Source organism: Lissotriton helveticus, chromosome 7 (genome assembly GCF_964261635.1).
Source record: "Lissotriton helveticus chromosome 7, aLisHel1.1, whole genome shotgun sequence".
Lineage (NCBI taxonomy): Eukaryota > Metazoa > Chordata > Amphibia > Caudata > Salamandridae > Lissotriton > Lissotriton helveticus.
In genome coordinates, this window is record NC_136068.1 from 99,081,302 (window position 1) to 99,096,729 (window position 15,428).

Here is a 15,428-nt window from a genome sequence, read left to right on the forward strand (position 1 = left end):
AACTTATGGGCAATGGGAAAGGCTGTAAGTACCGAGATTATGGTCCCAGTGAGCCGCTGGTAACTGGGAGAGGCTTTAAAGTGTATAGCTCATGGTCAGAAGAACAGGCTTGTTCAGTGTGCCTAAGGGTGTATGTACAGAGCTCTTGGTCACTGGAAGAGGTTGTAAATTTAAGAGAGAGTTGAAGAAGTATCTCTTCAAAGAACACTACATCAAAATACAATAACAGTCCACAAATCAGCTTCCACAAATTACTTTTGTGATGGAGTAACCCGTCTGCCAAGATCTAAATCAGACGCTAAGTACTGAGCTCCTATTTACTGGAATATACCATATATGTACAGAGCTCCTGGTCACCTGGGAGGCTGTAAGTACAGAGCACCTCACAGATTCTGGGAGAGGCTGGAAGTACAGAGTGTTTGGTTAATGGGAGAGGCTGTAGGTACAGCGCTCAGGGCAAGTGAAGTGTGCATGTCCACTGTGAGTAAACTGTAATTACTGAGCTCCTTTAGTCAATCAGCTATAACCACAGATCACCTATTAAGTGAGCACAGTCCGGGTGATTTCTTGTCAGTTTGTAAGTAAAGAGCTCCTAATCACTGGGGGAAGCTGACAGTACCGAGCCAGTGTGCACAGCAGGTGGAGTGACTGTATGTCGAGTGCTGAGGATCAGTGGAGCAGGGATGTTCATTGGGAGTCAGTCGGTAAGTACTGAGATCCTGTTCATATGGATGATCTGAGGGTAGACGTGCCAAAGACATGCAGACCCTAAGTGCAGCCTGGCCCTTGGAGGTCTCTTAAGGACACCTGACAGGTGTATGCTGTGTGACAACTGATGGAAAAATGTCCACCTAGAATATGTGCCTCTCGTGAATGTGTTGTTACTTTGTCACGTGATGCAATTGATGAATGTAGTTTCCACCTCTCACCTATTCTTTCATGACAATGGTCGTTTGTGATTTGATTTCACTTTCGTTAGACTCCTAGATACCCTATGGTTTATATTGCATGTTCTTGATAAGGGCATGTATCTAGTATGAGTCGGTAAACCAGCCCTTTGACCCCCCTAAGTAGTTTGTCATATAGTATGCTGTGTGACGGCACAGATAAAACTCACCTTCTGCCAGCCTTGGACAGGGTCCGTCCTCTCGCTCCTCACCTTCTCTGTTAGGGGTCTTCTCAAAGCTTTTCTTCTGGATCCCTGGAGATGCCAGAGGTAAGGGCGAGTTGGGAGTAGTGGGAGTTTCAGGAAGGAATACTGATTGGGTCTTTGTTCTATCACTAAGGGAAAGAAAATAACACCATGATGATGAAACAACATTCACTGATGATTGAATAATTTAATAACATAGAACTCTAGATGCTTACAACCCCCAGGTTCAAACCCCTATCACTTTGGTGGTGGAAGCGTGAGACACCGCGTCCCACGAAATGTGCTCACGGCGCTTCTTGAACTAAGTAAACAAACTTATGAATGTTCAACTCACCATAGTGAACATTTCTATTGCTGATTCGGATTGGATGACTAGGATATATAATTTGTGAATGAACTTCATCAGTTTGAGGTTTCACAGATTTCTTCACCATCTGCGTACTACTGAGAACATACTACAATATGCAGTACAGTTTATTATAGCCCTGAGGAAGCCCTATTCAGGGTGAAACGCGTTGGCTGCATCAGTACTTCACTTTTGTGATTCAAGCAGCTATTAAAAAACTTGACAAACGTAATTGAAGATTCCGGATAGATCTTGTTTTGTTTAGCATTTGTGTTTTCTACTTCTGTGTGCCTCCCTGTGCTTTCTTTTTTGCATCAAACCCCAGAGGCTGGGGACACCCACAGTGATGGCTCAGGTACTTTAGAACAGCCCTTAAAGGAGGAAGGGGTTTGTTGTAGGAAGGGCTGAAGGTTAGAATTGAAGAGCAAATTCAGACCTGAGTATAGACACCGATACAGGACTAGCACAGTGACAAGTCCTGAGGGTGGTTCTTTAAGCGTGAGACAGGAGCCAATCAGGTAGAGGAGGGTATCTTTTTTTTAACATGTCGGTACTTAGTTGCAGGGTTAGGTACCTAGCTATAGTCAGGACTTCGCACTCTACCAACTGCATCCATCTGTAGGCATCCACCCAACACGCACACAAAAACACAAAGCATCATTTACTCTCAGCATTCCAGGCCCCGCCTCTTAAAGAGAGAAGACAGGCCAGAAGTTATTGAGCAGTAAATTAACCATTGTTAGTCACTTCTTCCCTGGAGATATAAACATAATGAGACCCACATTGACAACATCAAACAGGCAGCCTTACTGTATCTAAACTTTCTCTGCTCCATCATCAATTGAGTAGATTTAGACCCCTTCTTGTGCACTAAACTCCGTGTCCCCCAAGGCCATCCCCTTTGAAGACGATATTCTTCCAGGGCCGGTTCTAGGGTGGTGTGACCAGTGGCACCGCACCTGGTGCTGACTTCAGGGTGCGCCATGTTTGCAAGTTTATTTTGGTTTTAAAAGTACCTGCTGCTGGATTCCTTGCATCCAGCAATTTCCGGGCAACAATAAAAATGTCAAGATAACTCCAGTGATAAATGTTCTTCTTGGAGAGAGATCAAGTTTTATCTAGTTGAGGTTTTGATTGATCATAAAATAGCACAGAGGATTAACATGACTGCTGCAAAGAATGTGTACCATGCAGATCACAGAGTGCAGATAATGTTAATTGGTCAGTGGGTTACTCCTTCTCTAAGAGACACTCTTTTGTTACTTGCAGTTTATAAGTTAACGTCCTAATATAGAACAGTGAATTATTACCTGTCATCAAGGAAATGCATGAACACTGCAAGGTATAGGTTAGAGCATAGATTAATGTTGCAAAAAGGGTTCATTTGGGTAGAAATCGGTTCTTATTATTAAATAGAACCCCCAACTATAGTGTTCAGTTTTCAATTCTGTGTTTGTGCTTCTCCAGACCAAGCACTCTGAAACTATATTTCCTACCAGTATGGATGACATGTGACCCCTACACCTTGTGGTCTTCTGGCATGTGTAACATTTCCTATACCCTGATTTACAAATATATGAATGATTGTCTCTGTGTAATGTGTGTGTGATACAAAGTGCTCTGACACCCTATACTGGTGTGAGTGTTGCTTTATAAGTAATGAAATGCATCTGAAAGAGAGTGGTTATGGGGACCTGAAGGGCACTGTTAAAAGGTGGTGGTGAGGGAATCAGTGGTGGAGGTGGTCACCACCTCTACCATGGATGGGGGGGGGGCACCAACAAACAATGTTGCACTGGGCGCCACCTGTACTAAAGACACCCCTGCATTCTTCCATCATTGACTCTGAAGCCCCTATAAAAATACGCTCTCATTCCCCTCAGCAATAATGTCATATCATCCCAATGTTATGAAATGTTCCCAGTTGATGGTAAATCAAGACAGATTCTCTACTAAGTCTCCCACGTCGGGTACAAATTAACTACCTGCTACCCCATGACCAGCCTCATCAGAAATATCATTGAGGAAGCAGTCTATGTGAACTACAAGACATTATCAGTAAAAGTAACCTAGCACAGGGCTACTCATCTGGTTTAAAACCATGCAGTAGCATATGCTGCTAATGTCAGATAGCCAACAACGTCCACCTTATACCCAACAAGAATGATCCCCGCCTATTGATTTTACTTAACCTTTCCGCATCTTTTAAGAAAGACAGCTCCCAAGGACTAATGTGAACTCTAGGAACTCACATTAACTCTTAGATAGAGCCCTGCCACAGTCAATTCCTATTTTACTCACTGCCACCAACTAATCTAGAGGGGAGCCTCATAACACCAGAAACATCATCTTCATCTTCTGCTTGGAGCCCCTGGAGCCCTACATACAATCAGCAGGTTCAAGTTCCATCAATATGCGGATGTCAAACACAGCTAGCTGAAACTCTCAAAGGTTCATGATGTTTGATGACCCAAAACCTGCTTCAAACTTTTATAGAACTAGATCTAAAAGCCCTACCTTGAACTTAAACCAACCAAGACACACTCGTCAACAACACCACAACCACTGATTCAAGACTGTCTATTCAAAAACGATCTAGAATATATTTACATGCCAGCTAATAGCCAATGGCAAACTAGTTAAATGTACCTTCGTCAGAGACATCTGTTTCAAAGAACATATTGCCAAGAAAGCCAAAATAGCATAGTTCCAGTTCCCTACTGAACAAAAGATACACTTTACCTACCAGAACGGTAGCCTAAGCATTAGTCTTCTCTCACCTGATGGAGGTAAATCTCTTCTCTGTGTCCTCACTGACACCACAATCTCAAACTAGAAAGCATACTACATGTTGCAGCAGGCCTTAATGAAGGCATTAAGAACTCTGACTAAATCATCCTTACATTTATGGAACAGCACTGGCTCCCCTCCAGCCCCTCATAACCTTTAAGATCATCTGCATCATTATTGAGGCCATCAAAAACAAAACCCTTCCTTACTTGCTTGACAAATTAACCACCTGAGTCAGGACCACTACAGAAGCCAGGATATTACCAGGTTAGAAACAAACAATTGCAAACAAACATCACAAACAAGATGTTTGGCCTTTTCCATAGGCACACCGAGGACCTGGAACCGTGTTCCACCAGCATCAGGAGTGGTCATAACCACATGCAACACATAAAAGAACTAAAGACAGAATACTTCAGAGAATTCTACCTCCATGTACTATAAGCTTGAGGTCTGTCCACGCAAAACTTTTACAGGTACCTAAGTTAAAGCAGGTCAGGTGGGGCGGAGAAGTCTCCTGTTGCGGACGGCCAAGACTTGGAACCTTCTTCCAATCACGATAAAAAGCAGCCCTTTGATTTTGTCTTTTAGAAAAGCAGTAAAAACCTGGCTTTTTGCCTCTTAAGTTAGCTCATCACCTTTTCGGCAATCCCTCTCACATCTACCCCTGGCGCCAAGACGCCTACGGGCAATCGCGCGCTCTATAAATTTATAAATCAAATCAAATCCAATCATAAGAACCAACCTCTCGGCCAACCCAAAAAATCTCCCTCATTGTAGATTCTCACAAATCTTATTCTCCGATCTTAAGCAATCTTTTCAGTACTCATCTGCTCTCTAGCTTGGTCCACACTCTACAGAAATATTACATACATTCATGTATGAAGCTTACTCTGGATTCTTGACCCCATTCAGCTCCTCCAAAAGAGTCTTGTTTTCTTCTTTGAGCCCATTAATTTCATTTGCTAGGAAAAAGAAGGAGAAAATATATCATCATTGAGGAGTCATAGTAAATTTAGCATATGGCATAGGTTAATGCAAATCCCAAGAATTTTAGCAGTTCCACCCTTCCAGCTCACCTGCGATGCCTTCTGCTCTGTGGTCCATCCTGCGCATTGTACTATGTCTCATGCTCTAAGGATGCTTCCCCATTCCCTGTTGCTCCCTCTACTAGGCAATGCCTATCCCTACACTCTACTTTAGACCACATGTCACAACTATGTCATCCAGCGTGTTTAACCCCAGCCACACCTGAGAACTAACCATGTCATGAATTAGGTTTCTGGAAATTCCACACTTTCCCCTGATCCCAAATGCGATCTCTGTAGCTAATGCATCGCTGTCAATTCATATGTCCTTCGTTTGCAACCTTGTTATTGATTGGGTAAGACACAGTTTTAGTGGATAGCATATTTTTGGTTGTAAGTACTCTATACATTTCTCCCCCAACCCATGTCACTGACAGAATATTATTGACAACAAGATTGTATGGCCAAAATATTGTGTCACAAATATATTGGACCAAGATATTGAGAAGAAAAGCGCACATAGGTAAGTATATATTTACTATTCTTAACTCTACATCTATGTACCCTGAAGATATATATATCATCAAGGCACATATATGTGGAGGTATATATAGTACAACTTTGCTTACCCATAGAAATTACCTTCATGATATTTTTGACCTCAGTATTCTTGACACAATATTTTGCCCACACAATATTTTTTTCCCTTATATTTCGTCCGTAGATGCCGTAACTTCTTCAGTTGTGTCAGCACCTTGTGATACTCTCCAGCAATTGGAAATATTGGTCCAATAGGGATGTTCAGTAAAAAAAAACCTAATACACCCACTTTATATTGCATGAGTTGTCATTTGGCCTCAGGTACCCCTGAATTCACTCTTGCCAAGGCACATGATTTGTGATGCTAAAAGAGAGAAAAGACTGGGGCTGATTAAAATGTATATTACACTGATGTAATTAGTGTCATATTGTGTTACTCTTGTTGCCCAAAACTCATGAAATAATGCTATATCTTGTAATTTCGCACTGTGTGTGGTAAATATTTACCAAAAATGCGCCGTTTGCTGTGAAAATTTACCCTTAGCGTACGGGAACAATGTGAGCAACAGATTGCAACCGGCTGTTGTTTGAGGTGCTTTTGTTTTTTGCACAATTTTGTTTTTGCACAAAATGCATCCTCCCATTCAAAGTGGACGCAAGGCTGCATTTTGTGCTAAAATACACGCCAAATGCCAGTTTTGCCTTTTGTGTAATTACACTTCATTATACATAATTATGCGGAAGTTTCACATAATTGTGCAAAAGCACTTTAAGCAAATTTCACACCCCGAAAAAAACCTCACAAATAGGAAAATCAGCAGATTCTGTATTTGAGATTTTTTTCAGTCATTACCATGCTGTTCTGCTCTTAATCCAGATCCCTAGTTTTATGTTGATTACACCAAACCAAACTCTGCACCTTTACTGATGCAGAGGGCAACAGCAACTGCTTTGATGCCAATTCTGACCTAAATTCACTGCAAAACTCTAATGAAAGCATCTTATTGGTAAGTATACTGAAAATAGTGCAATAGAGGACTTGAAAGGGGCCAGGTAGGGTTTCATGACTAAGCTTCTGCTTTGGTGAGGAATCAATGAGCGTAAAAAAATGACCTCATAGCCCAATTGGTAAATTTTTGATAATCATATCTTTGTGTATATATATATATTACATGTAAGTACCAATGTAAATTGAAACCCTGGACAATATGTGTCTGGAATGTCTGTGATCCTTCACTAAGCATAACATCTTGTATCACCATGCTGTTACCCTAAAGTAACCACCCTAACTAGAAAGGTTCTTGCTTATACATTTTTTATCCTTTAATTCTCTATTTGTTTTTAGTTGAGAACATAGAAACAACTTTCAGTACATGAAGGCAAGGAAAGAGAAAAATAAAAAATAAAATCATCTTGAAAGGGTCCCAACTCTAGAAGTCCAAGGTGAGTGGACCAATGGGATTTTACGTTAACCAAACCCAGTACAGAGCAGTCTGCAACATGATCTTGCTTCTTTAATTGTTTTGTAAAGATACAGATTGTTACATGTTGCCCATTTGACACACTGATGAAAGTGATCAGACAATTCTTGAGATAGCGGAGTACCTTCCTGGGTGACAGAAGGGCTGTATTTGCAGGGGATCATGAATATCTTCATGGGTGTTCAGCACCGAGGATTGATGAACGTCTCACTAAGTTGCTTGATCGGGCAAGGGGCATTGAAAGGTGTAGGCCACAAAGACCCTCATCAAAAGTTGCACTGAGTGGTATCCCGTGGGGGATTCAGCTCCAAACAACTACAAATTTTCTTGTGTCTCCGGAATTATCAGATCCTCGTACACAACCCAATAATTCTGGAAACACCGGGCCTGGACCTTTGTGAAGAACTCTTGTGCCTACGGGCAGTTGTCGTGCCAGGCCCCCGTTGCACTCATATTTCAGCATGGGGGAGGGAAGGAAAATATTCCCGCCGGCTAATGTAAAAGAAACTCTGCCGTTCAGTCACCACCAGTCCCTTTAACAACCAAAAGATGAAGAAAGAAAAAGCCAACAATTACCATTTAATCCAGTCAGGTGGTAAATGTGTTCAAAATTGGGCCCGTTAAATTTCCACGGAAGATTTGATCCTGTAGGCCCTGGGAAGTGTGTTATTGCCTATTCCGTGGGGAATAACTCCTAATCTGGTCTGAGTGATCTGGTCTACATTGCTCAATCTCTTGTTGCAAGTGGGAGAATAGTTTGGAATTAAAGCTTTTATGTATTTATGGCTGAGACCAACATGTGCTTTAGAGATACTGCAGAGTAATTTGAAACCATTGGATGGTATTATGTAATTGAAGGACTTCGAATTAGCAGTTAACGAATACAACATCAAATGACCATTATAATAAGGTATTTATTGACTTCTCGAGGTATCATTTCAGTATCCCAACGAGGAGCGTGGTTATAAATTTCCATGAAGATGAGATGTCTAAGCAGTTAGACAATGAACGAGTATCACCCATTTCAACAAATGCTTTCTCCTTTAAGGTCACCTTATTCATATTGTCAATTCAGGGCTCTATCTATCTTTTTTTAGCTCTTGATCAATGGATGGTGAATTTGTTTCCATAATTTAGAGGATTAGTGTTGAATTAGTATAGTGAAACATGCAAGTACATTTTAAGTGGTGTATAGGTTAGTCAGTTATTTGGATTTGGAATGATAGCAGAAGGATAAAGGCGGAAAAAAGGTTTGTATTTATATAGCGCTTGTTACCCCTGATGGGGTGTTGAAGCACGCTACTCCCGAAGCCCATAAAGGATTAGTGGTGAATTAGTACGGTGAAATATGAAAGTAATTTCAGTGGTGGATATTAGTCAGTTATTTGGAGTCTGAAGGATAGCGGAGGGATAGAAGGGGAAGAAATGTTTGCATTCATATAGCACTAGTTACCCCTGATGGATGTTGAAGCGCTTTTCTGGCGAGTAGCACGCCACTCCGGAACCCATAAAGGATTTGTGTTGAAAATTAGTATAGAAAAATATGAATTAATTTGAGTAGTTGATATGGTATTCAGTTATTTGGGTAGTGAAGAGTAGGTGGCGGGATAGTGAAGGGAAAGAGGTTTGTATTTATATAGTGCTTGCTACCCCTGATGGGGTTTTGAAGCGCAAGTAGCACGCTACTTAGGAACCCAGAAGATGATGTGGAGAAGCGTGGCTCAGTGGTTAGAGGCGGCAGACCCGGAAGCTGAGATCAGCCGTGGACCAGGGTTCGATTCCCCGCCTCGGCGGGTCTTGGGCTCAAAAATTCCACGGACTCGATAATTCTCGTTCCGGTGCCTACTCAAGTCAGGGGTCACACTCTGCGACTCTGGGCAATAGCTTGCTTAATCTCCACTACGGCCCCTCGCAGCGGGATGCCTGGCTTTCACCTTGTGGACACCCTGCCGGGGTATCTCACAGGGGAATACCAGGACGGGTTCCCTAAGCAAGCGCCGAGATGCCTACGGGTAGTCGTGCGCTATACAAGAGCGTAATCATCATCATCAGGATTAGTGTTGAATTAGTATGATGAAACATCAAAGTAATTTTAGTGGTGGATATGTTAGTCAGTTATTTGGATTGAGAAGGGTTCGGGAGGGGTAGAAAAGAGGGAAGAGTTTAGAAAGGTTTGCTTTGGGGGATCGGTATAGTAAAAGAAGTGTCAGATGATGCAATGAGGGGTAGTGTAGGGGAGAGTCTAGAAAGGGTTATTTTTTATGATCATAGTAGTGGTATGGGTTTTGGGATAAATGAGAGTGCATGTAGAGGATATATTGATTGATGTATAGGATGAGAGATAGGGTAGTGCACTGGAAAGAGTACTAGAAAGAAGTTTGAGATGAGTCAGAAGGTTGGGCTAGAAGATATATCGAGTGATGTATAGGCTGAGAAATAGGGAAGTGCATTGGAAAAGATAATTAGAAGAAAGTGATAAATATATTGATCCATGAGTACATTGAACGAATATAGATACATTAAGGAGGTATGTATATTGGGCAGTATTTCTGGCCCCAGTCCTGACCAGTTTCGAACAGGCTCAAACAGAAAACTGCCCTTGTCCTCTCTGCTCTTAACAGGCTCAATCAGGAAACTGCCCTTGTCCTCTCTGCCCTTAACAGGCTCAAACAGGAAACTGCCCTTGTCCTCTCTGTCCTTAGCCTCGACGCCCGGGCTGAGACGCCCTAAGCCTGGCCTTTTTTATAGCCCTAGTAATCAGGTGTTCCCTTCAGCCAATGGGAACGCTAGCCCTAACACTATCCAATCACAACACTAGCCCTAAAATCTAGAACCAATAGGAGACCAGCCAAGCTTAGTCCCACATCCCTTCAGTGTTGCAAGCTCTACCCTGGCTTCCAATTTCAAGAACATCCTCTATTAGGCCAGTATGCACCACTCACAGAGCAATAAATGGCAAAAAAGACCAAACAAGGACACATTCATATTTTGAAGGTACTGGTAGATTAAGTGATTTGCCCAGAATAACAGGCTGCTGAGCTGACGTCGAGACTCAAACCTCGTTCTTCAGCTCCAAAGTTGGCAGCTCTGGCCGTTACTCCACATCCTCTCCCTATCAAACGATTCTCTTCTTACCCCCTATCCTCTGCATTGCTGTATTTGAGTGTACCCTACTCTGCTGCATACATGTCTACCTCACTCTCTACTGTATGTCTGCAAACTGGCCATACCTCTCCTCACAAATCACAAACTCTTGTTATGTGTAACCATTCATTGCAATCTAGCAATAGCTAGCCTTCTCTATACTACCTATTCATCACACCTTCCATTTGCACGTGCTCGTTCTAATGATCATACTTATCTCCTATTAACTTAACTACCACAAGGAAACTGGAAGAAATGCGTGGGTCAATTCTGAGAGCACAAAACTAATCCCAATAACTCATAATAACCAAAAATAACTATTGACCACTGGAATAGCCACTAACCTAAGGTTCCGGAATAGTGTGTTATTGGCCATAAAGTGCTTCAGCCCCTCATCAGGGCTAGTTTGACGATTTCATCGGCCAATGGATGTGGCCCGTTGACCACAAACCCTGTTATGTATGTATATTATGCATGAGTTTTTGTGAAACAAGTGTAGTCTTGGCCAACCGATGGACTTACCTTGCTATGGAAGCATTAGCCCGTGTGGCCACATTTCCTATAGGGCCCGCCTGTGAAGTGGGACCTGTAGGTTTTGAAAATGCAGCCAGACATTTAGGAGGGGAAGTTTGACTTTCCAGGGTATGGCCATATTTTCATGAATCAGATCGCGAGACTCTTGTGTGATACAGCGGCCCGGGAGCAGCATGTTTCACCTAACAAACCAGCACTAAGTAAATAAAAAAATAATATTATCTGTTTCAGGGATAGCCCACAAAGAAAAAAACTCAGTCTTGAGAAAATGTCCCAATACCAGGCGTGGACATTACCACTGCATTTCATTTTATTATGTACTAGCAGCCCGCCCCGGCGTTGCCCGGGGGCAGAAGGGGGCTGGGGGCTGCATTTTGAGCATTTGTTTGGTCCCCCCCCCGTCCGACCCGACCCAACCCGACATTGCCCGCCCGCCTGCCTCCCGCCCGCCTCCCGCCTCCTGCCTCTGCCTTACCTCAGCCGCGCTCTACCTCAGCCGCGCTCTGACTTAGCCCCCACTCCCGGGCCCCCCCGCCCGACATTGCCCGGACCGCCTCCCGCCTCCCCTTACCTGAGCCGCCGCGCCACTCCTCGCCGCACGTCACTCCTCGCAGCACGTCGCCGCTCGTGACCGCTCCTCCCCGCCTGTCGTCATCACGCAGGTGTAGGTCACGGTCAGCGCTACGTCGCGGCCGGCGCTTGTTTTAGGGCACTACTTTGTTTTTAAACTTTAATTTTTTAATTTACGTTTATTTTTTATTTTATGCAGCCTATGTCCATCTACACTTCCTGAGGATTACATCAACGTATTGGGTGTGTGGATTGGCGCTGTGGTTCCCGAGTTTACCTTGCCAAAAGGTGCAAGTTCTCTCTTTATAATAGTAGTATAGATAAGATCTTGGCGTAATTCGCTTTCACCATCTCAGCCTGGAGTTGTCATAGATTAATTGAGCCACAGAGATGGGGGCATCCCACGGAAACGGGGGGAGGGTGGGAGAGTAGCTGCGGTGGGAGGAAGGACCCTTATTACCTTGGGAGACAAGTCCAAGATTATCTGCCATCTCTTAGTGACGAGGAAGGGTGGGAGGTCAGTCGCAGGAGGGGTGGTGGGAGGTCAGTCGCAGGAGGGGTGGTGTATGGGGGTAAGAGAGAGAGGAGTACCTCGCCCCTACAGAAACCAACACCAAGCATATTTGCCAGCATATTTTCCTACTTTCAATAGGTATAGCAGCCTTGAAATGGTGGATTGACAGTCCAAGTCAATAGGCCGGGAGCATCCTCAAAACCAACACAGAGAGGTCAACGAGGAATGTATCAATCCTCGTGGGCAAACTTCGGCCTCCAGGGTAGGGATAGCCAAAGTTCGAGTGCCCCCGCATCATCTAAAGTTTGCATCTACCCACGGTGAGTTACCGGGAGAGGGTAGGAATTCAGGGGATGGGAAGGGTGCATTGATTAATAAACATATAGTAATGTCTGGTTCATCCGAGAATCAACCCTCTGGTATCATGGTCCCAACTACAAGGTCCTCACCTGTGAAGCTGATATCCTGGAATGTAGCCGGGTTGGCTAACAAAATGGACTCTCAGGAATGGGTCTCTTTTATTGAATCTAAAAGTATATGCCTCTTCCAGGAAACGTGGGTAAGACAGGAGCAAACCCGCCAGGGTTTTGCAGTATTCTCTATTCCTGCAAAATGGGGGGGGAGGGGCCGTCCGTCAGGAGGGCTCGCAACTTGGGTAGCTTCCCATTTCGGTTGTCAGGCTACACGCCTTCCCCTAGCTTCAGAGGACATTCTAGCTGTCTTGCTGGAATGGCCGAACTCCTGCAAACTTGCAGTAATAAATGTCTATTCTAGACCGGTAGCCATTGCACAAGAGTCGTCCACCATCGAGGAACTTTCTGTATTTTTGAGCGAAATCTCCAATGAGTTCCCTTTTCTAGTGGGAGGGGACCTCAATTCACATTTCGAGCCCTTACGAGGCCTCCTCGATGGACCCTCCCTGGAGGAGGATGCAAGATGGCTGGTACCCGCGACGGAGGCCCCTCCGCATAGAGCTTGGACCCCCCTAGCTCTCCCGATCACAGCTCTTACCTTAAAACATGGCCTTAGGGCGTGTAATGGGCGTATCCGATCGGACATCCCAAGCAAGCATACTTTTAACAAGCTGGGGAAGGAATCAAGACTGGATTACGTCCTAGTCCAACTGTCATCTTGGTCATGTATTATTGAGTTCAGGGTGATAGATAGACTAGACAGTGACCATAACGCCCTTGAAATGGATTATGACCTCCCTTGTAAGGTGGGCAAAGGTCTGGGGGAGTCAAGGCCCAAGTCAGGGCTCCTCCTAGAGAATAACAGAAGGAGAGTCAGATGGGAAAAATTGGCCACAAGTCGAGAAAAGCTTCCCAGGCTTTACGCCAGAATTGTTCCAGTATTGGAAAAAGTTAATATACTTAGGGAGAAACCTAGCAACGAAAAAACTCGAAACCAGTTATGGCTGATACATGAGGAGCTAATAGTAACAATGGATCTAGATCTTTTCGCTAAGGGCACTGGCAGAGGTGGTGGAACACATCACAAGACCTGGTATAACGCCTCATGCCGGGTTGCCAAAAGAGAACTCCTACTTGCCATTAAGGTGGGGAAAAGTAGAGAGGAGATACAGGCCAGAAGACGGGCGTACAAGAAATTGCTCGCAAACGCTAAGATCGAATGGGATCAACACCACTGGGAGGAACTCGCTGGTGCACTTGCTACCAGGGATTCGCGTAAATTTTGGCGGGTAGTTAATACTGGATCAGATGAGCTTCCGTCGGCCATAGAACCAAATATTGCCCCGAGTGTATGGCAAGAACATTATCAGTCCCTATATGCAGCAGAGGAGGAGGATCCGAGTTCCAACCCCCGTATTTTAAATAATGAGGCAGAGTGTGAGCCCTTTACAGAAAAAGAAGTACGGGCAGCCATTGCAGGGCTGTCAACAGGCAAAGCCCCGGGGTTGGATGGGCTCCCGGGCGACTTATTCAAATAAGAGCCAGGAGTGTGGGCACCCTACCTTTTGATAATTTTCAATGCTGTCCTCAAGGGCATGGAGATTCCCGGTACTTGGCTGGGCGCAGGGGTGGTCCCCACAGTCAAAAAGGGCTCGCCTCTGCTCCCAGCCAACTACCGACCAATTAGTCTCATTGACGTGTCACAGAAGCTTTTTGGTAGACTAATATTAGATCGACTACAGAACTGGCTCGAGGTAACGGCTACCCAGAGCCCATACCAGGCGGGATTTAGAAGATATTCCGCTTAAATCTCATTTATTGGAGGACTGCACGGATCGAGGGCGGCACCTTGTACACGGTTTTCGTGGACTTGCGTGCCGCTTTCGATTTGGTGCCAAGATCGAAGCTGTGGAGTGTATTGGCTGAGTTAGGTGTTCCCCGAGACATCCTTTCCATCCTGATAAAATTACATCAGAACAATTTTGCTCGTGTCAGATGTGGGAGGAGTGGTAACTTAACGGAAAGATTCCCCGTTCGCAGAGGGGTGAGACAGGGTTGTGTGCTTGCACAGACCCTGTTCTGCCTCTTTGTGAACGGGGTAATCGCTCACCTGACAAGGATCGCCAATATTGACGCTCCTAAACTGAACGGCAGCAGGGTGCCCGCTATAATGTTTGCGGACGACACCCTGCTGCTGTCCAAATCCCCTATGGGAATACAGCGGGTACTGGACGGGTTTCTCGAATTCTGCACCGAAAGGGGTCTAGAGATCAATCCACAGAAAACCAAATTTATGATCCTAAACCCGACACCTTCTAAACGCCCCAATCCCTTGCTAGGTTCTGTGCGGCTGGAGAGGGTCTTCACATTTGAGTATTTGGGGGTAACCCTAAACCAAAACATGACGTGGGGAGCACACCGGACTAAAGCCAATATGAAATTAGTCCAGATAGCATGTGGCATTTCCAGGATTGCGAGTAAATCACCTTATCGACCACTTGGCCCTGCCATCCAAATATACAAATCCCAGGCGCGGGGTGCAGTCACCTACGGGGGGGAGCTGTGGGGGCACATTTCATCCCAGAACCTGATGATAACAGAAAATAAATTTATCAGGCAGCTGGTAGCTCTCCCTTCTAGCACCCCGCTCCTGCCCCTGAGACTGGACCTAGGTTTGAGGCCAATAGCAGAAGAATTCGGCCTCAAACCATTAACTTTTTGGCGAAGACTCTGGAGTAGCCAAGATCTGATTACCTACAGATCTGAGCTACAGGAATTTATGTCCCTACCAAACGCCACCAACGTGCCCTGGTTAAGTTATATAAAGAGAACCTGTGAGAGTCTGGGACTACCCGAATTATGGACTGACCCGGAAGGAGCAAGTCGTAGGATCCCACAAAAAGTGTTGTCCAAAG

General features: G+C 44.6%; 1 protein-coding gene across 1 annotated transcript in view; it reads right to left on the reverse strand.

Annotated features, from left to right (window-relative positions):
• The window catches only part of RBBP8NL (RBBP8 N-terminal like), a 168,874-nt gene that overhangs the window by 42,405 nt on the left and 111,041 nt on the right, over positions 1-15,428 (reverse strand). The window contains exons 6-7 of the mRNA XM_078650424.1: positions 5,182-5,254; positions 1,118-1,281 (exon numbers count right to left, since the gene is read on the reverse strand). Of these exons, the coding sequence (XP_078506550.1) occupies positions 1,118-1,281; positions 5,182-5,254 (237 nt within the window). The remainder of the gene's footprint in view (positions 1-1,117; positions 1,282-5,181; positions 5,255-15,428) is intronic.